Source organism: Ambystoma mexicanum, chromosome 9 (genome assembly GCF_040938575.1).
Source record: "Ambystoma mexicanum isolate Mex_15411 chromosome 9, UKY_AmexF1_1, whole genome shotgun sequence".
NCBI classification, from domain to species: domain Eukaryota; kingdom Metazoa; phylum Chordata; class Amphibia; order Caudata; family Ambystomatidae; genus Ambystoma; species Ambystoma mexicanum.
The window spans coordinates 308,278,567-308,302,856 of NC_090931.1; the positions used below are offsets into that span (position 1 = coordinate 308,278,567).

The 24,290-nt window shown below is 44.7% G+C and overlaps 1 protein-coding gene across 3 annotated transcripts in view; it reads right to left on the minus strand.

Moving 5' to 3' along the window:
• ATP2A3 (ATPase sarcoplasmic/endoplasmic reticulum Ca2+ transporting 3) overlaps window positions 1-24,290 on the minus strand; it is a 680,492-nt gene that overhangs the window by 62,928 nt on the left and 593,274 nt on the right. For all 3 annotated transcript variants that reach the window (XM_069614715.1, XM_069614714.1, XM_069614716.1), the window contains exons 13-18: window positions 17,047-17,265; window positions 14,634-14,969; window positions 13,095-13,315; window positions 10,044-10,246; window positions 4,896-4,981; window positions 1,093-1,226 (exon numbers count right to left, since the gene is read on the minus strand). In XM_069614715.1, the coding sequence (XP_069470816.1) occupies window positions 1,093-1,226; window positions 4,896-4,981; window positions 10,044-10,246; window positions 13,095-13,315; window positions 14,634-14,969; window positions 17,047-17,265 (1,199 nt within the window). The remainder of the gene's footprint in view (window positions 1-1,092; window positions 1,227-4,895; window positions 4,982-10,043; window positions 10,247-13,094; window positions 13,316-14,633; window positions 14,970-17,046; window positions 17,266-24,290) is intronic.

Below are 24,290 nucleotides of genomic sequence, written 5' to 3' on the forward strand. Positions count from 1 at the left end.
TATGAGTTGTACCAGATCCCAAATGACATTACGGCAACTTACGTTGGCTGTATGCCAGTTGCTCTAGCTGGTACAATTGTGCTACTTAAAAGATACCACTACTCAGTTGGGATCTGCCCCCTTTTAATCTCTGAACCTCAAATGTCTCTCGTCAATTTTTCAGGGCACTTCATTTTCAACTTGCAGGACTTTCAGTAGTACTTGCCAGAAGGGTGAGTGGGCACCACCAATACGCTCTGAAGTTCAAAAGTGGGTGAGTAAATTCTAAGGAGCACTGCAGATAGCCCAATGTGTCACCGACAGGTATAGATACATCCAATCAAGGACCAAAGGAGAAAGCCTTTGATGCTGCATGCTCTCACTCTTGAGTCAGCTGACTCAAAGTTCATAAAGAGTTCCACTGAAATAAATCAGGTTGTTACTAGTGATCGTGAGTTGTGTATGTACTTCATTATTCTTGAACCGGGTGGAGGCATTGAGGGGATCTATTCTTCACAGCACCTAACCCTGGGTGCTCCTCAATACCCATTCCTGGTAGGGTTTTCCGTCTGTCTGTTGTGGTTATGAATAGATGAAAAGCCCTACGTAGGGATCGAGAACTTCTACTCTTCACAGTACCTAATCCTGGGTGCTCCTTGATACCTACACCTTGTAGGGGGTTTTCATCTATTCAAAGCTTGAACACACTGATGCTGGATGCTTTTGTTCATATGGACAGATTGACACCGATGAAGGATGTATTTCCAAAATGCATTGGCCTGCTTTTAAAAATGTCTGCTCTGTGACATCTTTGTTCAAGACCAATAAAGGATATGCACAACCCAAGATCACTAACAACCTGATGCATTTCATTGGAACTCTTTATGAACTTCATGAGTCAGCTGACTTGGAGTGTGAGCAGACAGCACTAAAGGCTTTCACCTTAGGTCCATGGTTGGACCTTCAGTAGTACACTATGAATATTAAGCTATCTCCAATCATTAGGTCCTTCAAAAGAAATTGCAAGCAATCGCCTACATCTCACTTACATATACTCAAAGGTTCAAAGCAGGCCAACTCGAGGCATTCACCAATTCCAACCCCACTGTGTACCTGTTGAGGGCGTTGCACATCTCAATGGTGACCAGCACGGAGAGAGCCATTGTGGTCGGGTACCGGGATTCAAAAATTTCACAGTCAATTCCTTCAAAGACGGGGTTATCAGCGGTGCATTTCATAAAGTGCCTCTGTTGAGGAAGCCCCAAGAGATGAAGTTGATAAGGAAATGGGAGTGTGGCATGCAAAGCGTTTATGAGGATTAAACCACACGCATATTTACATTCAGTAACAGAAATAGATTTAGCATTTTTAGGACAAATACTTTGAAACAACAACACTCATTAACCCTCATGTCCTCTAAATGCCTTTTTGCATTGGGCCACGTGTGATGCCTTTGCAGTGCTGATGTGGAGTTATACGCTGCATGTGGGAACGCTCTGCATGGTTTCCAACATATAGCATGGTTCTCGATGGTTAAAATTAGATATTAACTTCATAGCTGTATATATACAAAGGTAGGGGAGCCCCTCTACAGAGAACGAAAACACCCAAATAACCTGTTCTGTTCACCATCGAAATGCTAGGCACTTGTCTGGATTGCTGTTGGTACTCTTGTTCAGAGAAGAATTGCCTAGCATTTCAGTGCTGGACTGCCCAAGTGGGTGGGACAAAGACTGATATGCAAATGGATATTTCTTCTTTGTGAATGGTACATTGAGCTAAAACGTGGTTGTAGACCCTTGCGAGAGGGCACCTTCCAATAGGACAGGTTATTTGCACCTGTTTGTTTTTGGTAGACGGGTTTCCAGACCTTTGTCTCTATTCCTATCTGTATAGTTACCATAGACAAGACGTTGGCTAGTTTTTCTGTCGATTGCGCTATGCAATGAATCTCTATGAATTCCTTGTTGTCCCTAGAGGGTGATCTGGAGAAGAGGATAAAACCAGTTTCTTTTTTTGGTAGTCATTTTCTATTCTCAACATACGTGTTGCCTCAGCTTGAAATTGCCCTTGCGTACATGGTCTAAAGTAGCTCCCCAAAAAGTAATCTTCAACCCCTGGCTAAGTGAAAGACGGTGTCAATTTTTGGGTACAAAAATTTAAAAAAACACTTTTTTATAAATTATTTATTGTGATTTAGCCAAGATGAATCATGACTTTTTACACAAATATCAAAATTAAATGCCTTCGTAAGAACAATTTTCCAATAACAATAAATATAACAAAAATAGAAAGAAAGACAAAGCAAAGATTGGGAAAGAAAGAAAAAGGAAAACCAAGAAAACCAAAACATTCACTGGAAGCTAGCATGTGACTCTAGAGCAGAACGTCGACTACGCCACATTACATTCTCCAATGACCCTTAAAACTCATAAAAAAGCTTAGGAATGAGCCAATGCTTCTTACTGATAGCTACCAGAGAACACAATGGTTCCACCTAAGTTGGTCTTCCCAACTCTGCGGTCCCCTAACTTCTAGCTCCTCCCCCTTTCCCTCCTCTAATGGGAATCACTCCTATTAGTAAGTTTTAGAAGCCTCAAAACACTAATTCTAGATCACAGGAATGAGAAATACATCTGTGAGAAAAAATGTAAAGCAGCCTTTGGTTGGCTGATGGTGGGTTTGCACTTTTCTTCCATTCAATGCCTCAAACCCGAGGCCAAATTAAGGAAAGGTGTTTGGAACCTCTGGCTATCGAGGCTCCTACCAGCAGGCTTCTCCTTACTCCCCGGGGACCAGCGACTCCTTTAAACCTGCCCTCTGCACATGGTTTCCCTCTTCGGCTGTCCAGCTGTAGAGAAAAGGCCTGTGGCACAATGGACTCGGATTCTGACTTAAGTTAGTGTGCAGATTCCAGCGCCCCTGCCCTGAAAAATATCTGTGCACGCAGAGGAAAAAAAGCCAGGCTTCTTAATGATTCCTTATTCCTTCCTACTGAGGACCGAACAGTCAAGGAAAAGGCACATGAAGGGCATCTGAAAACAAAGTCCGTCTTTTATTATTATTATTATTATTCCAGGTCTCATAGTGTGGACCTAACGCGGGAGCTACGGAGAGTTATACAGGACATTGAGCCATACAGGTCATAGAGCCAAACATTGGTTGTGATAATGTAACAAATCATGAAAAAAACAAATACATTCATAATATTTAGCGCAGTTTCACTGAGTGTGGTTCCGTGGAAACTATGAATGGTCGCCGGGCGGTGCGTTTAGTACTCTATAACACTGTGGGTTCCATTAGGCTTATGATGGTAACGGTAAAAACGCGGTCTTTTAAAATACTTCCTATTTCTAAAATACCAACTAGTTATGAGTTGGCATTGCACAGGCTACTTCTGCAGGGGTTACAAATAAAGACCTGCAGGGGCGAAATGCTCCAGATTTAACCCATGCGTTACTTTCCGTCTACTCCAAACTGTAAATATCCCGTGTGATCCCATTTGATAGTTTAAAAATGGAGGCACCTAAAATATCACTTCTTTTTACAGTTGGCACCATACTTGCTCACAGAAGGAGGCTCACTGTTCTTGGCCCGGTAGTAGCCACTGTGGCTTGGATGTGACACATTATTGCCAGCCAGCTCTAATGCCAGAATTAGCCTGAGCACTCCTGATCTCACAAAAACAAGAACATTATAAGTCAGAAAAACGATGATGCATCGTGTGCCCTGGCATGCGCAGCTCCTCATTCCCGATATTGGCAGAGTGCTGATAACCTTGTGCAGATATTACCTTGCAATGGGTTCCAGGCCTAGGCAGGTGCAATACCATTTCAGAGCAATCAATGGCAATGCTAACAGTTTGGGTTTTTGTGAAGGCGTGGGGAAAGAACTTGCTAGCCACTGTCATATCGGTATTAACTGGGTATTGATGGTAGGTGCAAAATGGCGCGAGTACCTGGGCATCTAATAGCAGTGCCTGGCAACTGACTAATACAAACACAAGCCAACAATGTTGGCTTTGCCTATGTTTGTTTTTAACAGGACTTCAGTGAAGGACACGTATAGTGTTTAGAAATCGAGTGGCTGAAGGCAGATCCGGTTTAGACATTTTTACGACACCAGTAGCGTGTTTACAGCTATAATGAAGTCATTAACTCTTAGAAGACTGCCTTGAAAAAACACTTGTAGGCACTTCAAGCGCAAAGTTTGATGGTAAGGCTTGACTAAAGCAAATTGAAAGAGTTCCCATGAGGAGGTGTTTTGGATGGGGAGGGACAGGAATTGGGTGGGTATTGCCATAGGGATTAGCATGGCCATGGAAAGTCAATGGGTGGGCAAATAACCAAACAACAGCTACAAGCTTGTTGCCCATCCTCATATGCCATATCTCCCCATCTGTACTCTAATGGAATAGTTTCGGCTTTAGGTGGCTCAAGCGACACCTAATCGTCCAAACTAAAGATGATTGCTATTCCCTTATAATGCCCACATGTGGATCCCTTGCTCTCTGCACCATAGCAAACCAAACGTCAGCTTCCTGACGAGGCACATAAGGCTGAAACATATCTGTGGTTGCTTGTGTTTCTGTGCAGAAGAGGCAAGGTTTGGTGGTGCAGGCTGGACTACTCCCATAGGTGGTAGAATAAGATTGATTTACATATGACTGGTGCCCTTCTGCAACTGCGCAGACAGGCTAAAAAACAGTGATGCGGAAGGTTGCCCCGCGCACTGCCAGTGATCAAGATAAGTCCTAAATCTTCCACCATTCACATATTTTGTTTACATATTATGATTCCATAAAAGCACCAACACAATCTTAAATAGGCATGCTCTCTCGATGGACTTCCTATTTCCTACAGGGAAGTAAATTGGGATAGCATTCCAACACAGAGGAATTTTGTTCATCTACTTACCAGCTGGTAAAAGGTGACCTCAGGCCCTTCCTCATCATACAGGAACCACCAGGTCGCGGCACTCACAGTTGCAATACCAACGTAAACTGAAAGTAGGAGAAGAGGATAGGTTCAGATGCATGCACATAGCAGTCTCTATGACCTCTTGTCTCCCTATGCTGAGCAAATGCAGGTTCTTCTCCACTTACACAAAAGATACATGGACGCGATGCCGATTCTGAAATTGTCACGAGCAGAAACTTCATCAAGTTATAGTTTCGATTAAATCACATTAGTCATACATAGGCTTGTGGGGCAAGGACGCAAACGACCCAACTGGTGAGGATGCCCTTTTATGAAAACATTCAAATCATGACTGAATGTTGGGTGCTTGGACGCCATTTAGGAACCTCCGACTGCAGCTATTGTTTTGTATTCCAAACATCAAGATGGCGTCTGAACAACTGGCGTCCACTGCGGATACATGTCCACCGACCTCCCTGTGCCGCCATATCTGCTTCTGGCTCTCAAGAGTCACAGTGTTCCAAGGGCACATAAAGCAACATTGTATCTGTCTCGAGTCATCTGATGCTGGATCCTGACCAATGTATCTTCCTAAGGACTGCATCATTCTGTCAAACTTGTATTCAATAGGTCCTTCCACTGCCAATCAGATTACTGGTTTTTCGTCCCAAACCTTGACATATTGCTTAATGCCCAAAGCAGCAGCATCAATTACATGTAGAATTTTATAAAGACATGTCTAAAGTGCTTAGAGCTCAGAAAACCAATGCAGGAAGATCACAGCCTGCCAATTCTCAAAGTAAGATGTCCATTAAATTAGAGCAGAATTCGGCAACCTGCAGAGCTCTGGATGCTTTAGAACACAAATACCATCTGACCGGGCCGGTCAAGTCAATGGTGAGGGATCACTGGAGTCAAAGGCCAAATACCTGGAGAGCCACAGGGTTCCCAACCCTGCATTAGAGGATAGCATTCTTGGTTTCCCTTCAGGACATGTAAAAGAAAACTGAGCACATCAATTACCAACCGGTTGCTTTCTTGTTTTGAGAGAAACAGCTTGTTAATTGGCTCCCAATTAGGATTAAGAGAAATTCATCATCGATTACTCCGAGCTAGGCAGCTGATGCCCTTTCGGCCATGAAGCAGTGCTATTAGCACCACACAGTTTTGTAAAATTGGACTTAAAGGAGATCTTTGGTGCTATTGTCAATGGAACAGTGTTGCGATATCAGAAACCTAAAGTACAACCATGGATTTCCTTCATCATATGGGGTAGAACACGTCAGGTGGGCATGAGGTGCCATGTGTTAACGATGTGCCCGGCCTTCATTGAACTATGGCTCAGAAGGTGTATGCCAAGGCCCCCATTGGGGAATGTTGCTATTAGTCATCTGGGAGTGACTTGGCTGGTATGACCAGAAGCATCAACAGTATCACCAAATTGCCTTTCATTTTCAGAAATCTATTTAAGAAATGTATTTAAAATAAAGACAATCCAGAGAAGATGTCAGGATAACTAAATGTCGATGTCCACCCACCACACGGTACATGTGTGGTGGGAGTCCAGGGTTATATAGGTGGCAGGAGGGGGCTGAGGGGAGAGTATGGGGCAAACCCCCATGAGAAGCAAGAGGGGGTAAAAAAGTAACAAAAAAAGATTAATTAATTTAAACTGGGTAAAAAAAAGATTTAATAATTCCACATAAAACCAATATCATAATGACATCATCCCATGTTTCAACATTGAGTCGGCTTCCCCAATGGAGATTAGCTCTAGAGCTATACAACGCCTGCAAACTGATATACCCACAGAACCAGCATTTGGTAGGCCAAAAATCCCTATTCACCAAGACGTGCAATGTTTGAAATCATGCCCAACCTGAAGCATTATATTTCAGACTTGGCACCTAAGCTTTCTCATGTGTGTGCATGGGGTTTGAAGTACTCGCTTGCTAGAAATCAGACACTGAATGCTCTCATACAGCAGTCCCTTGCACTTGGCAGTTTTATGTTATCCTTATCGAGCATTGGTGAATTGTCATAATTAGCCTTTGGGGCGTTCCCTCTTCTAGGAAAGTCATTTCATTATGTTCTTGCATTGCTTCTTTGGTTAGAAATTAGGATTTTTCTCTCTGTTCTAGGAAAGTAGAATCTGTGTGTTCTTGCATTGCTGCAGTGTTTAAGAATGTGGCTTTTTCCACCTATCTCTCTATCTTGGCTCTTCCCTCTTTGGTCCCAACAATGATGCACAGGCTCCATGCAACAAATGTAGTGGACCACTTTCACTAATTCCCTGCGTCCTGAAGACGGGTCTCGGGACATCACTAGCAAAATTCAGACTACTGAAGTGCTGTTCCTTGCCCCAGAAACACACTAGAGTGTAGACGTAGTCAATCCATGTTTTGTAAATATCTGTACATGGCTCAATTCACTGTTACTAACATCACGTAACCGGAAAATGCATATCAGTTACATCTACATTTGATATAGAAACAGCTGATAGTGTGGGTTTCATTCCATCTTGTTTGTTCTCTGTGTTATTCTTCAAACAACACTTGCATGTATTAGTGTTTTAAATGTTTTATGAAAGTAAATTGTCTGAGATATATGAATTAAAATATGTTTTTTGATACTATGCCTTTGGTTGAATAAGTAACTTGATGATATTTAATATCTCTTGTTGAGTAGGTCACCTACAACTGTAGTGTGGTTGAGGTGGGTAGCTAGTGGTGTCTTTTTTGCTGTTTTTCATGTTTACTTCTCTGTTTACAGCCCTTACTAACCTTCAACCTTCAACTATTCATCTCTAACACTCTGGACATCCTTGCCCATGTCATGAGGACCTTCATCAAACTTCCCTCCAAGTGCCACTCCTGGTGTGACTCCGACCTGGCCGCTCTGAAACGCAAGTGCAGAGAGATTGAGCGGAAGTGGTGATCTTTGGGCGCATCCTCTGACTAACTGGCGTGCCACTGGCTCCAAAGGCAATTTAGACTCTACATCTGCTCGAAGTAGAGGGCCCATGCCCAAGCCCGCAGCTCTGTGGCCACCAACAACACAGCTGAAGCTTTCAGAATCTGCAAGGAGCTCGTCAACCCTACCACAGTTTCCACTTCTCCTCTGCCTTCCCAGGGACTCTGCACTTCTCTGGTCTCTCGCTTCATTTCTAAATCTCAAGACATTCTGTCCACACTGCCCTCTACTCCTCACCTTCTTCCTCACCCGCTCTCAGGCCTCCCTTGGCCCCCTCCTCTCCTACTCTCCTCTTTTTCTCGCATAACATCTAAAGAGATTTCTACACAAGTCTGCTCTATGAAAGCATCATCCAAACAGGTGCTCCCCTGTTCCTCCAGAACTATCAAGGACAACATTGTCTCCTTTGCTCCAGCCTTGGCTGATTTTTGCAATTGCTCCTTTTCCACTGGTTCATTTCATCACTCCTTAAGCACTCCCTTGTGCACCCTGTCTACATCCAACACTCTCTCCCTAAATACCTCCCTGCTAGGGCCTTTTGGTCGTCTAGTTCTAACTCTGCCTAACGCTTCTGCCTTTGCCCCTCGCCTGCTCTCCCCTGCTGATCTGTTTTTCTCTCTCAGCACCTTTTTCCGGACCACCCTTTGTCCTGCGGGCCCAGGCACCTGCCCATCCTCCTGCACTGCCCCCTGAGCCGCCCCTTGCACTGGGATCTGTATCTGTACCCATACAGTCCCCCATTTTTCTTCTGCACTTATCAGATATACCCTATCTGACAAATGAGGCACTTGCCTGTACCTGTATTTATTTTATTTATGTATTGCTTTTATTTGTTTATTGCACTTATTATTTATTTTGTTCTCTCCTTTGTGCAGCACTCTCCACTTCGCCCCCTTCCCCGCACTTTTCCCCCTTTTCCCTTTTCCACGCACTAGCGTGTTCTTAATGTCAGAGGGCCTAGTAAAATTGTTGTTTTTATTCTCCCTTGTTCCCCTCCCTTTGCTTGGTCGCGCTCTGAAACACTTGTGTATTGAGCAAGATATAAATAAAATATCCTATCATATCATATCATAACTCTCTGCAGATCCGCCGCTTTTCCAAGCAGAGAGTGGTGGGGGTAGATCTCTCTACTCCGCAGGTGCCCCCTCTGCAATGGCCTCCCTGCACCTCTCAGACTTGAGCCGGATCAGCTTAAGTTCCAGAAGCTTCTCAAGACATTCCTTTTCTCTTCTTCCTTCCCTCTCCCCCTCCACTGCTAATGTCCTTGTCTGCCTCTTGACTGGCTGTCTGGATCCTTCGAGTCTTATAGGGCAGCAGGCCCAACAAATGCAGTCTACTCCTGCACTTGGTTTCCCCCTTGAGGCCCTCCTCCCCCTTTTACTTACACTTGCCCTTCTGGGCAACTCCCCCTGCACTAGCCTGGGCCTGCACCCTTGTAGGCCTTCCAGCCCCTTACCTCACACTTGCTTGTGGACCCTCCTTCCCCTGCACTCTCTATGCTTCCTCCTGTCCACAGGGCCTCCCCGGGGACGCGTTTTTTCTCAGGCCCTTCTGCCCTGACCGGCACTTACCCTCCTTGCCTACCCCCTGCACTTCTCTTAGTGTACTTACACGTTCCGAGTGTCACAAGGCCTGGTAGGATCATTTTTTGTTTTTGTCCTCCCTGTTCCCCCACTCACTTGTCTTGTTGCACCTCGAAACACATTGAAACACATTGTGTATAGGCGCATTATATATACCCTATAAATTATAGCTTTTCTAGGTCTAATTTTCTCCATTTAAAATTTCCATTGGCATGGAAAAGTCTCCTCTGTCATTTTAGTGGGTTTTTCCTAGAAACACACATCGATGCAAGGAGATCACACAATAAAGATGAATTGATGTTGGCAGCTTGTGCCACACACCGCATATTCCATAAAATCCCAATGGCGTGATCCTCCTTAAGAAGCAGTTGCAACTATGTGGGGCTGGCTAGATCTTTGATAACTCAACAAAATAACAATAGCACTTTACAAAATCTGGGATCTGATTGGGAGAAAAGCCTTCTTGTACACTGAATAGTCAAATCACAAACCTTGCTACTTAAAAGCCGTCACAATATGGTAGTATGGTGAGTGTTGTCATTGGAGTTCCCCATTCTATATATATTATGCCTTTCATGACTATACTCACTTCCAATGGCAAGATAACGGAAAAACAGCCAGCCACTGATGAGAGGTTCTCTTGGGTTACGAGGCAGTTTATCCATGATGTCCAGATCAGGAGGGTTAAAGCCCAGGGCCGTCGCCGGCAACCCATCGGTCACCAGGTTTACCCAGAGCAGCTGGACGGGGATCAGAGCTTCCGGAAGACCCAGGATCGCAGTCAGGAAAATGCTGGAATATAAAAAGGAGCATTCTAGATGATATCAACACACATACACACACACACGGCTCCTTTTTTAATTTGTTAGCATTATCCTGAATTAAAGCTAATACAAATTGAAAATAAACCTGCTCCTGTGGGTGAATGTCTGGCAAACGCACGGGACAACCTAATGGTTATAGAAAACTATTCCATATCAATTTATCGCTTATACCGGAAGTACTTCTCTTAGCCTCTTTCTGTGCCGTTCACCACCCTGGTCTATTTTATTGTTTTGGGGTGGGGGGGTGTCACTTGTGCGTCCCCATCTTCCGTTGGGGTCCTACTTTTCCTAGGGTATCCCCATCCCGTTAACTCCTCCAAGTCCCTCCTTCTTGGATCCCAAACCGGACACCCACCTCCATTTGCTTTCCGACCTAGAAGTGAGCTGAAGCGTGCAGTGACGACAGAGTAAGACACCAATATAAATGCAGTGATACGTTGCAGGTGTTACCCGGGTAACAGGAGAACCCTGATATTGACACCGTACAACCCTGGAGAGGAGGTTGTCTGCAGAAGGCAAGCACTCGCTAAACTGCCCACTCGAGAGATTTTTCTTTCTACTGATGGAAACTTTACCAGGAATTGAGGAGATGTGTCTTCACTCAAATTCTGCAAGTAAGGGAAACTTTTCGTTTGTAGTGCAGCTAGACTCACATGCTAGGCCATCACTGTACTATGCAAACTTTGAATCTCAGAGTGCCAACAAAATAAAAACATTAATCCACACATCACACACCACTTGCCCCCTAGTGTTTAAGTGAAAAGTTTCCTAAACCGGCACCCACTTGTAACACCAGTGCCCATGGAGTAGGAAAATTCATCACACTGGTGTATTTTATTAGTGCTTTATCTGACGCCGGCTAGCGAGGAGACACCCTCAACCTCAAGTGCTAAGATATTATAGTAATTCATCATTTTCTAATGTGCGATCGGGATTTTCTTTTCTAGCATTAAACAGTTCTATCTATCCTGCAGGTAAAATAAAACTACGTATATCTTGAATGAAAAAAAATGAATGTCAAAGGACAGAGTGGATGTATTTTATATTCGCACCCGGGAAAGACAGATCGACCTATCACAATTTAAATTTACAGCCCGCGCCCGATAACATTTATTTTTAAAAAATGTCATTTTGGAATAGGGTTTCCATGGCCGCCGTCATCTGAAAAGGTACCTAGTCCCTTTTCCATTTTAATGGTGGCAGCCATTTTTTTGTCATTTTTTAATCATTTTTTTCCTCCAACACAAGATAGGCTCGCGATGAGCTCATCTCCTGTCAGACGAAAAAAAAAGAAAACTAAACGCACCCGGGAAATCCCAGGGTGAGATTAGCTTGCATGCCTTGGCAGGGGGGCGGACATGGCGTTTAATGGCCTGAAGCCCGAGCTGAGGTGCTCGTTTAAACCCCATTTCTGGGGTTGAACGCTATATTAGAAGCATAATATCAAAAAAGTATTTTTTTTAAAACAATAGCAAACAAACTATAATGCATTTAATTTTTTTATTATTTTATGGTTCACCCAAAACCCTACCCTGCTTACCATGATCCTTCCTGAACGTTTTTAAACTAGTATCTTCTAAAATGGGATGGGCTGAGACGGGTGGTTATGGCCCCACAATACTCGTAAAACCCAACACTACTGTCTGACCACTCTCCCCTTCCCTCGTTATCGCTAGCCTCTGGATTTGTCATTGTAAAATCAACTATGTTTCCTCGCCACTTAAAAATTCGAGATTAGGGCTTTCATGCCCTGCCAGGAGGGTGGACATGGCCTTTAACGTCCCACCAGCCTGAGCTAATCCTTAGCTCAGGCCATGGGACGTTAAAAGCCATGTATGCCCTCCTGGCAGGGCATGAAAGCCATTTGCATCCTGGGGTCGTCCGGGGTGCAAATTGCTTCCACAATTTTTTCATCGGGAGATCTGTACGACTAGTGCAGCCAAACTCCTGATGAAAAAAAAAAGATGGCTGCCGCCTTATGGAAAAGGGACCAAGTCCCTTTTCTATGTCTATGGCAGCAGACAGACGGGAGAAGCTATGGAACCAGAGCGCAATGATCCTGTGCTGAGGGTAAGTCGCTGGTGTGGAGGGGGGAATCAGATTATTTGGGGCAGGGAGACAACAGGGAGAGGCTCCCTGTTGCTTCCCAGCAATGAAAAAAAAAAAAAGGCAGAAGGGCCTAAAGGTGGCTGGGAAAGCGTCCGGGGATTGTGCATCCTCGCTCGCTGTTCCAGCCACCTGTTTGGCTGTGTTCCCTCACCCGGGTGAGAATTTGCATGCTCATGAGTGTTCATTTGACTTGAAGGCCACTTCAATATCTTGAGTAGTCATCCTGGGGTCGTCCGGGGTGCAAATTGCTTCCACATTATAGCACTGTCTCTTGTATAAGTATTTGATGTGTTTTAAACACTAATCCCTTTACTATTGGTTCCTTTCAAGTATGTTTACAATATGACTGCGTTCAGCCTCTTTTTTGAGGATTCAACTTTTGTATCTTTCTTCATGAATTCAGTATTGCTATTCCCACGGCAGTATTTTATAGAGTTCACACATTGTTCTTTTCCTACCACAGGATCTAATCGCTATACTGTACCACTATTGTTAATTGTGCCAAATGCAGATGACAGGGCAAGCACCATCACCCACAATCTACAGACCATTGCCGCAGTGGACCAGAGCCCTTGCTGTTCCAACCATGTGGTGAGAGTGCATTTTGGATAGGCAATTTAAGTCAGAGATGAGTTGAAAAGTTGAATGGATATTGAGTGGTATTGGGTAGGATACATCATCAGAATAGCATTGTCTAAAGTGTTTACCAAACAACCTCTCCAACATTGGAAGAGATGAGGTAGCGTATAAACTGTTTCATGTTGTTGTAGATGGCCCGGCCCTCCTCCACAGCAGACACAATGGTGGAGAAGTTGTCGTCTGAAAGCACCATTTCGGCAGCCGACTTTGCCACAGCAGTACCGGAGCCCATGGCAATGCCGATCTCGGCCTTCTTCAGAGCTGGGGCATCATTGACTCCATCACCAGTCTAGAACAAAATCACAGCGACATTTAAGAACAATGCATTCCTGTCCAGAGCCATCCTACGTCTTATCTGATAATGCTGTTCGAAAGTGCCTTGAAACATTTGTGTATAGGTGCGTTATAAATGCCATATCATATCATAAATGCCATATCATATTCAGTTAAATCATTCAGTCTGGATCATGAGAACTGGAATTTCAAAAACAGCGGATCCGCTTGGCTGTACGTTGAGACTCGTCATCTCGCTTTATTTCACTATGCCTCCGTTTCATTGTCCATAAAGTAGAAGAGCTCTGAAGCAGGCTAATCGCCATTGTTGGCGCCGGGGAACACTTTCTGATGTATAGGCAAAGTACAAATGTCCAATAAATAAAAAATAAATTGTTAAGCACTATATAAACAGGGCACATGCATAGTTCCAACCCACAAAAAAAGCCGCTCAAATCAAATTGCTATGGCAATGTAAAATACTCAAACGGTCCAGGGAAAACACCGACATGAAACTGCTGTTCAACTTAAGTGGTAGAAACATGGTATTTTAGTTGCCCGCAGACCGATTACAAATTCCCAGAAGAAGCCAGAGAGGGGCAACTAAGAGGGGGTTGACTAGAGGCACCATAATGTCAACCATGTGATGCTCACTGGAATCTGGGGCTACTGCGAGTGCCTGGAATATCCCCATACACCTGTGATTATTTCCTGAATGCTAAAAACAACCACTCATCCACCTGCTGCAGGCTATGCACAAAATGGTCTCATGCTAGTCTAAGCCAACTTGGCAGGAGTTGTAAAAATATTTGTAAGATTTTAAACTTAGAAAGACTATATTGTTATGGCATTGGTTTGCACATATGGTAGGAATATGGAAGGAAATAACTAATATTGTACATAGCTTTAATCTGTTTCAAGACTTACACTGGAATTCATTGCTCAACACACAAATATCAGCGCCCTTAATACCTACAGAACAAGAAGACAGCATAGACCCCTTTCCCTACCCACTCGGGTAGGAGACCCCTGAAAGCAAAAGCCCTGTACAACGTAATTCAGGTTTTATTCTTTTAAAATATCAAAGCGGAAAGATTACTAGACGAGAAAGCCATTCTGCCCAATCAAAATTTTAACCATCCAAAATTATGGTGATATATTCATTGTTGATCTCAAGTGAAAAACATACACGTATCTACTGTACGAGTTACGTAGGCATAGCATATCTTAACACAAGGAATCCTGGTCACTAACAAAATTCACAAGGCAGGTACCAGTTACAAGTGGTGCTAAAAAGAACCGAGGCTCAGAGCACTTTATAGGTCTGGACTCACCATGGCAGTGATCTCGTTGAAAGATTGCAGGTACTCTACTATCTTGGACTTATGCGACGGTTCAACGCGGGCGAAGCAGTGGGCGGTGCAGCAAGCCTCGCGTTGCTTCTCTGGCGGTAGGTCATCAAACTCTCTTCCAGTGTACGCCTTGCCGGTCACATCCTCGTGCTCCGAGAAGATCCCAATCCGTCGGCAGATGGCCACAGCAGTGCCTTTGTTGTCACCCGTGATCATGATCACCCGGATGCCAGCTTTCCGGCACATCTGGATGGAGATGCTCACTTCCTTCCGCGGTGGGTCCAGCATCCCCACACATCCAACAAAGGTCAGGTTCGTCTGGGGAGAGTGAAAAACAAGATATCATGGCATCCAATGCCTACAGTTGTGCAATACCTAGTAATTCTAAGAACTGTAAATACATAGGTTTTTTAAAGTGAGGGATTCTGGCTTTCATAAAGATTGCAAGTATGTTCCTCTGATGTTATTTAAGGCAGAAAGGGGATGGGAAATATTCAAGCACACCTACCAGCCGCAAAGTCACAATATGCCAAGAAATGCATAGAAAAACAGGGTGGATCGGAACCTACCCCAGTCTTCCACCCACAAAGGTCTACGGCTTAAAAAAATTATAATTATCAGTGGTACTATAAGAGCATTGGCATAAAGGAGGTCTAATAATATTGCTGCTTGATCTGAAGTTTTAAAGGAAAACATGTTTTAATACTCATACATTAATAGGTGGCAATACGTTTACAGCACAACAAGAGGTCGAGACCACAGTTTTAAAAAATTAAAAAATCTGCTCACTTAAAAAAACATCCTCACCGGCAAAGCAAATGACTTTTTTACTTGTATACACTTTTATCTCACTGAGTGAGAGGACTATCATTATTGAATCCATTTACCACACTTGCATGGACTCACAGCAAGAACTGGCAATGTTAGCTCAGGCACATGTAAATAGAAGGATTACTCTTAAAGGCACTGTGCAGTACCCTAAACAAAAATGAAAAAGTTACCTACCAAAAACCTTTTCATTCCTAGTCCATAGATCACTGAGGGACCTAACTACAACAATGCCACTTTGTGGTGCAGACCGGAAATTGTGCTGGCGGCATTATTATCAGGTTACAGTAGAGCCAGTTGTCTTGTTTTCTTTCCTAGGCTTTACTCTAACCCGGGTGAAGGAATGCCCATCATGTCAATGTTATATTCACTGGCCATTCAGTCATATGTCCAAGTTGATGGTATATCAAAGTGGGGCTAGGGCACAAGTAAGACGCTTCAATGAATCCCACTGCTCCACTACGGTAGTGTATAGGGACCCTGAAAATGTGCATGTTCAGGCTGCCACGGCTAAGGCGACACATGTGAAAAAAGGAAAACATCCTTATCATGTGAACGGAGGATGGCGCGGGGGCAACGCGCTGGTCCTGGAAGCAATACCACACAGAGCAACAGAGGTTCAAATCCCAGATCTGCGCTTAGACAACAAACTCGGGTAAAGTATTAGGGGCGGTTTAAAAATCCAATTAAATAAATAAAGAGATCTGCAAGGCTGACTCCAGATGTACTACAGAAGCATGACACTGTACTAATCATCTCTGATTAGGCCGGAGAGAAGCTAGGGCCTCAGTGATGGCTCAGGGCCGTAACCAGCCCTATACGTCCCCCCTAAGCAGGGGCGATTGCTCTATGCAGCCCAGGTTTCGTCTGGGGTGCCAATAATGTATTTATTTGTATTGGGAGATGGGCACTGCACGAGCGTGAGCGAAATCCCCCACCATAATAAACAGAAAAGGGGCTTAGTGCGAGTCAAAGCTGCTGGAGCCGGGTTTCCATGCGGAAGTGTCAATGCCTCCTGCATGCCCCCTGCATGCCCACGGAATCCACCAGCGTTTAGCAGGTGCTAAAGGCTAGGCTAGCGATTCCCTCGGAATTCTACGCATGCTTTTTGCCAGGCTGTGCTTGAGGGCATCAAGGTAGAAACTGACATTTTCTTCAGTGGCCCAGCTCAGCGTGCAAAAAAAAGAAAAAGCCTGGACTGTTAAAAAAAATGTATCATAGCCAGGTGTAGAGCTTTTACGCCTGTTTTATGCACCTGTTCGAATACTTCAGTTTCTTAGAAAAAAAGACGCTGATAATGTAAAAGGATTGCAAGCAGCAAGTGTCAGATGACTGGTTGTGTGTCTAGAGAGTGTAAAGGAGGGGTCACAGTGGACGTGCTTGGAATCTATCAATTGGACCCGGCAAATGGTTAAGGCATGCAATACAAATACATGGATGGCGGCGATAAAGGCCTAAATAACATACTGGGGCCCTGGGGCCCTAGAGTGTCAGATATCTGGCAACACATTACAGATTCTGGATGAGATATCGTGCCGCCTTTGTCATACGCACAGGCTGAACTCACCTCATAATCAATAAACTTGGTGGCGTCCTCGAGCACCATGTCTTCTTTCTTTGGTGGCGTGTCCCGGGTCGCAAGCGCCAGGCAACGCAGGGTATCGATGCCAGTTCCCCAATCCCGGATCTTCGACATGATTTTTTCTCTCGCAGAGGGCGTCAGGGGGACCTTGGTGTTCCCTACACGCACATAATTACAGCGCTCGATCACACTTTCGGGAGCACCCTACAAAATCAAGCGAGAAAAAAAACATGAACTTTACACCATAGGTTCTGAATTGCAGATGGACCTCTATTTTTTGGCTCCCAACCCTACGAGTTTGCCCAGAGCGGCCGAGGACTTGCACGTGAGGGGCAGAGGTATTTGAGGCACACAACACTTTCAGCTCTTCCCACCCTATGGATTACCATGCATACAGACACCGACATGCATTCATCATTTGAGCAGCATGGACCACTTTTCAGGCTGTCTATATGTTCCCAGAACAGTTCAGTACTTAACAAAGCATCAGGGAAAGCATCAGGGAATGAGGATGGGGGAAGGGTCAAGGAGTAACACAAGGTCCTTATTTGCAGAGAGTTTGGTGAATCCTAGGGACTGCTTTCCCGGAATGAAATGTGACCGAAGGTCTGGCACAGACACTGGGGTGCAACAGTGGTCGATCAAAGGGAATATTAGCAAATGAAATGGATCAGGGTCATGAGGAGGTGGACTCGGTTGGTCTGAAAGTCTACACTGGCTTCCAGGATCAAGGCACCCTGTTCTGATAACACGCGCTGGTGACTTTCCCGCAATGGTTTGGAAAGGTTTTGTTTTTTTCGTGGTTTTATACTTCAATTTTCTCACCATTGTAGACAATTGCCCGTAAACGAATTTCAATGGGAACACTAGGCTTTGAATTTATTTGAAAGTAGTTGACCAATCCATGTTTTTTAAAATGTTTATTATTGATTTAGCTGAAATGAATCAACTTTACAATTTTATTCACGGTTTTCTTTTTGGAAGCTTTGTTAGGTTAGACAATTAAATCTAGTTTTGAGGGGAATTCCGTTTCTTAATTGTGTGGAACTAATTTATAAAAACAGGTTTGGAAATCGAGCTATTGCTGGGCTGGCTTTGGCTCGCACATGGCGGGAGATATGATGCAAGCCCTTTGCCTATCATGGATGAGCTGGCCCCGCGGGTACCCCATTTTCTAACTCTCTATTCCCCTCAGTAGGCATGTTCTCGTTCATTTTATATGGACTCCTCCCAGATGCTAACTGGGCACCCATTTTATGCAGTGTGCCCCTTGTTTAGGTTTATGCTCCCCTTTTGATCAGTCTTCATTCTGTTCCTGCTCACCTTTGAGTCTGCAGCACCTTTTCTCCACATGCTCTCCTTTCCTTCTCTGTTTATCTTTGATGCTGTCTTTACCCACACCCCGTTTATGCTTCTGCTCCCCTTTTATTCCATCTGTCGCGTCATTGTTTTCTGAACCTGACACCCTTTTATTCAGATCGTAACCCCCTTCCTTTTGTCTGCATAATCCGTGTGTCCTTTCCTTCAGTTTCCTTTATGGGTTGTCTGTGCGCCATCTTCCTCGGTCTGTGTCCACATTACATGTTATACCTGCTACTCCTTTTTCTGTTTCTGTTGCTCCTTTCATTTGCTTATGTTCCCCTTTCATAATTTCGCAATACTCACAGTTTGTCCAAGCTTTGAGGGACAGACTCGCAACTAGTCGCTGAAGCCTTTTGAGGTGATTTGCCCATGTTCACGTTTTGAGGGACAGGCCCTGTTTTTGCTTGGAATTCTGAGACTTGTAGCTTCCTAACTTTCAAATGGCAATGAAAAAACTACACGTCCCAGAATACAGGACTTTATGGTCGTCTCAGCATGGTCATGGAAAACTTGAGAACTGCAGTCCCACTGGGTGTCAGAAAGCCACATACCAAATTCGGGCAAAAAACAGTTTGCATGAACTAGTGACTGACCCAGATGCATGAGAGCTCTGTGAGGGTACACATGAACATTACAACTGCATAATCATTCCAATTGTCATGCAATTTAGCATATCAAGTTTAAAAAATATAATAGCATCATGAGGCCCACATCGGTACTTCATTTTAGGCCCCTGTACTGAAGGTAGGTCGGTATGGGGTGTTAGGTCGGTTTAAGATGCTACTTGGACAGTAGATACAGCGACAGCCAAAACCACAAAACCAATTTACAGTCACAAAATGAAGGCAAAGCACATGCTGCATCATAGGGAAAAACAAAACATCCAGAATAATCTTTCTACAAAACAAACAAGGCCATCTGGTCAATTTCCGTCATGTGCACTGCAGAGTGCAAATGAGAAATGTAAAGAGGAGGCGGAATCCTTTTTACACCTTTCTATTTGCACTCCGCATGTACACATGGCAGGCAGCATTTACAATCATCTCCTATGGAAACCACCTCCTTTTTACTGGTGCAAAAAGCAAGCGGTTTCCATGGGAAATCATTGGTTTCACACCAGCATGTAAATCTCATACTGGCATAAAACCACGTTGCTTTTGATGGTACAGGGCAAACGGGAGGCGGAAACGTAACTCCTGTTATGCCCCTGACCTCAAAAACAATGAGAGGCCCCAGAGCGTGAACGGAGATGTTACGGCAGGGGTAACTGTTACGCCGAACTTAAGCCCCTCCATTTATGGTCCGGGGCTTCGTAAATGAGCTCCTCTATGATTAAGATGATAAAGGAAAAACGTGTGTACATTTTTGGTGGGAGTGTACCTACCCCGCAACCCCCACTAGGACATCTAGGAGAAACACAAGCGGTTCAGATTGACGATTGTTAATGTGTGACCCAGTTCGTACACCACAATTTCAAACACCTTTCTCAGTAATGTCAACCCAAAAACATATTGAGCACAGCGGAAACGCTTAAAGGGCTAAATAAAATTAAGGAATGTCTGATGGATGGTGAAGGGAAGAGACGGCAGAAAGGGGTGGAAGGTTGTGTGTGGAGGCAATCCCCTCCTAAAAGACAGTGAACCTCATTACAGGTTTAGCAGTGTGGGGAAAAAAGAGGTGTTAATTCCATTACCACCACTTTTCCTGCACCACCAAACTACAAGTTTGCCAGTGGGGTGGCCTGATTTACCTGCAGTCAAGAAATGGAGGTAAGTCAGGCACCCCATGGCAAAAAACAGCCGGTAATACCTGCACCGGTATTACTGGTGCCATTAATACCGGCAATCACCCCATGGAATGGGGATTAACATACCCTTGCAGGCACCTGCAATCAAATTCCAGCAGATCCGGTGCCGGTAACAGAATGCGAGTCATGAGTAAAACACCGACCAAATTCAGAAAAGGCATTTGAGAAAGACGGTTTTCAAAATAAAATGTTCAAAAAGAACTGCAGATGGCGGTATCTACCAGCATATCCTTAATGACACAGGCCCTGAAACATGTGCGTAGGTTAAAAGCAATCCCACGCAGGGCTGCCCAGCTACTCTAAGTGGCAGTTGTGATGCGATACAAGATTCTAGCCGAGGGGTTTTTATAGCTTTTAACATTTCCCTTTGGAAAACTTTCGGTACCAATCTCGACAGACAAGTTGCAGTAATTAGTCTGAGAAACGCGTGTTATTTACGGTCACTGGCAATAGGAAGGTACAGCCTGCTGAGTTGCAGTGACTTTCATGGAATTATATTAGCTAAGGAGTCGAGGGTACGTCCCTGCCACTATTTTTAGAAACTCCCCCCTTTTGTCTGATCACAACCCAAAGCTTCGTATGCTGCCATGGTGACGATCAAAATAAACAGTGGTTGTTCCCTTCAAGTCTGCTTGCTCCCTTGATCCGTGCTGGTATCAGAACAAGAAACTGGTGACGTTTGAAGGACAGCATTAGTAGTCCACGACGAGGATACTTGTGTTCTAGCATAGGCAGCAACCGCATTTCAACAGCAGCCGCGGCCACGAGGAAGATATATGGCTGTGCATGCAGGACACAGATCAGGGCTCGGATTAGCAGCTTCCCAGAACGTACAAGTGCTCAAGCACTGATACAGGAGATAGATGGGCAGCTGTGAGGAAGCACACATCGCGTAGCACAGATTGGCAGCTACATGGAGTACACACACCGTAGCGTAGAGGAAATCACATGCTCCTGAGAAGAGGCACATACCCAAACAGAATGACATAAGACGAGGGCCATGGTTAACAAGTGCTTTCTTGCTATGAGTGAGCCAAGAAACAAATGCCTTTGTGGTGTGCAATGTATGAATAGTCACCATTGCTATATATATTTAAAAAAAGAATGGGATATTTATTCGAATTTCGGCTGAACAAAAATTACAAACAGCCGAAAATGTCGAATAAATATCCCATTCAGTTCGATTATAGTGAACAACGAGAGTGGGGTTTGTCGGGGTGCCCCCTGCATCCTTGATCACTATCATTGCAATGGGGGTTGCACCGGTGTCCCGGGCGACCTAAACAATAAAGGTTACAACAACAACAAAAAAGGACCCTGCTGCGCCGTTCCCATGCACGTAAGTGAAGGGAACTGGCGTTGCAGAGGAATGAAGAAGTTGGCGACACACAGCAAAGTGTGCCGCCAAACGGTAAGGAAGGGGGTGGTGGGGTGCGGGTTATCAGAAATGTCTCGGGGAAAACCGAAGGTCATTTTCATTCAAATGACTTTAGTCTTTTCTCTCTCAGACATTTCTGATTCGGTTAAATCATGGACAACCTATATTATGCAATACAGTGCGCTTTAAGAATTAAAACTCTCTTAGTGGCTGACCATTATGAAATTTTTAGTGATTGGCAGACTTGACTGGTTAGCAGCCGCTATGAATTTAAATGAATTGTCCATGATAACACACTTTGGTTAAACGGGAAGCTGTGATTTGAGCCCAAGCTGCAAATTCAGCACTTGACAACATTGTTTCCCAGTTTTTGTCATACAGCAAGGTGCAAAAGTCAGATCTGACTGGAAATAATCCCAAAGGATAGCGATTGAAGCAGACTCTCGTCAATGACGTGTGTTCAGAGGCGTAATAACGGCACCAAAAACCTAAATGTGTAGGATACAAAAATGAAGTAGAAAAACTCATAAGACATTCATAAGCACAATACAATGAGGCGAATAGATGTCTCGTGGCCAATGCATTTCAGATAAAGAACTATCCTTCATCAGGGCGCATCTGTCTCACGTGAAAGGGAACATCCACATCTGTCTCTTGGGCCAGTAAAAGTCAGCCCACGGTGATGCAAGAGAAGGCCTCCAAAAGGTACTAGTGTGTTTGAAGCTGAGGGTCAAAGGGCCACCACAGAACGACTCGGCAATCAAATGCCATGTTTTACTGCGCCTCTGTTGTGAGCACACAGCATTGAAACCAGTCGGCCCAGTCTCTATCCTGTGTGCACATCCACCCAATAGTGCCTTTTGGGTCACTGTAGTTTTCCTCTGACATTGAAAATGTTGAATAATCATTGTTTAAATGTACTCTTGCCCTTAGGGTGGTGCCCACTCCACACTCGTTTGAAATATACACAAGTCACATGATAACCAGACAATATTTTAAGAAATATCCTTATAGAAATATGTCATATAAAATGAGAATGCAGTCAGTTTTATTTTACCTTTCATTTTCCACAATGGCAATCCGAAGGAAGGTTTCAGGAGATCCCATGAGACCTCAGACAATGGCCTGCTAACTTAACAGGAGGGGGTTACAAGAAAATCACCGATACCACAATTCCTGTTTCCTGTCCAATCCAGACAAATTACCAAAACATCTTGGGACCAGAAACGCCTTTAAAGTTAGGACTATAAAAACTGAGACATGCAATGGTGTCCCTCTGGGAATTTGTCTCGGCCCCTTTAATTCTGTAAGAAATGAATGTGGCACAAGAATCCTGTGGAATCATCCCCTTTGGCTCCTGTGGGTCTCCGAATGCCCTGGAGAAACTTTTCAGGCTTCTAGATGGATTTGCACGCAGATATACGAATCCACTCGACTGCACTGCACAAAAAGACAGGACAAACCGGCCACCACAATAGAATCAAAGATGGCTGCCCTCTTTCCAATAGCCTCTGTCTCACTAGCAGTCTCAAGAGGGATGTAGCAGAGACTATTAAATCGCAACAAAACCCCTCCACCCCCCTGGATTCAGGAGAAAGCCAACAGCGAAAGGCACAACCTAGAAGAAAGGGCAACAGACTATAAAAGGTCAGACCACACAGTCCAGTTTGTGAGTTGTTTAGGTAGAGGAGGGACAGCATTTGGAGAAGGTTAGCTAGCAGAAGGAGGAATGGGAGTAAAGAATGGAGGAGTAGAGTGTGGTGGAGGCATGGGGGTGGGCTAGAAGGGGAGAATGGCCAAGATCAGAAGAAGGTGGGGGGTGGGTCATTGAAGGACGTTGAGAACAGTAGGTGGAGGAGCTTGGGTAATTGGTAGAGGAGGCTGGAGAACTATTGAAATTGAAACTATAGGCAACATTGTAAAGAGGAGGCTCGAGAGTTGGATGACGGTAGTACAAAATAGGAGGAGGTTGGAGGGTTGTTGTTGGGGAAAGCCAAAGAACTGTTAAATTAAATTGGAGGTTTGTTGGAAATGGGCGGGGGGTGGCAGCAGATGGAGGTGGACCATCTATCAGACCCAGACTGCTCTACCCGAAGGCACTGGTTCCCCTGAAACCTCGACCAGCACTGCACTTTGCTTCAAGACCATACTGCTCTACCCAAAGGCACTGGTTCCCCTGAATCCACTACCAACACTGCACTTTGCTTCCAGACCCAGACTGCTCTACCCAAAGGCACTGGTTCCCCTGAATCCTCTACCAGCACTGCACTTTGCTTCTAGACCATACTGCTCTACCCAAAAGCACTGGTTCCCCTGAATCCACTACCAACACTGCACTTTGCTTCCAGACCCAGATTTCTCTACCCAAAGGCACTGGTTCCCCTGAATCCTCTACGAGCACTGCGCTTTGCTTCCAGACCCAGACTGCTCTACCCAAAGGCACTGGTTCCCCTGAATCCTCTACCAGCACTGTGCTTTGCTTCCAGACCCAGACTGCTCTACCCAAAGGCACTGGTTCCCCTGAATCCTTTACCAGCACTGCGCTTTGCTTCCAGACCCAGACTGCTCTACCCAAAGGCACTGGTTCCCCTGAATCCTCTACCAGCACTGCGCTTTGCTTCCAGACCCAGACTGCTCTACCCAAAGGCACTGGTTCCCCTGAATCCTCTACCAGCACTGCGC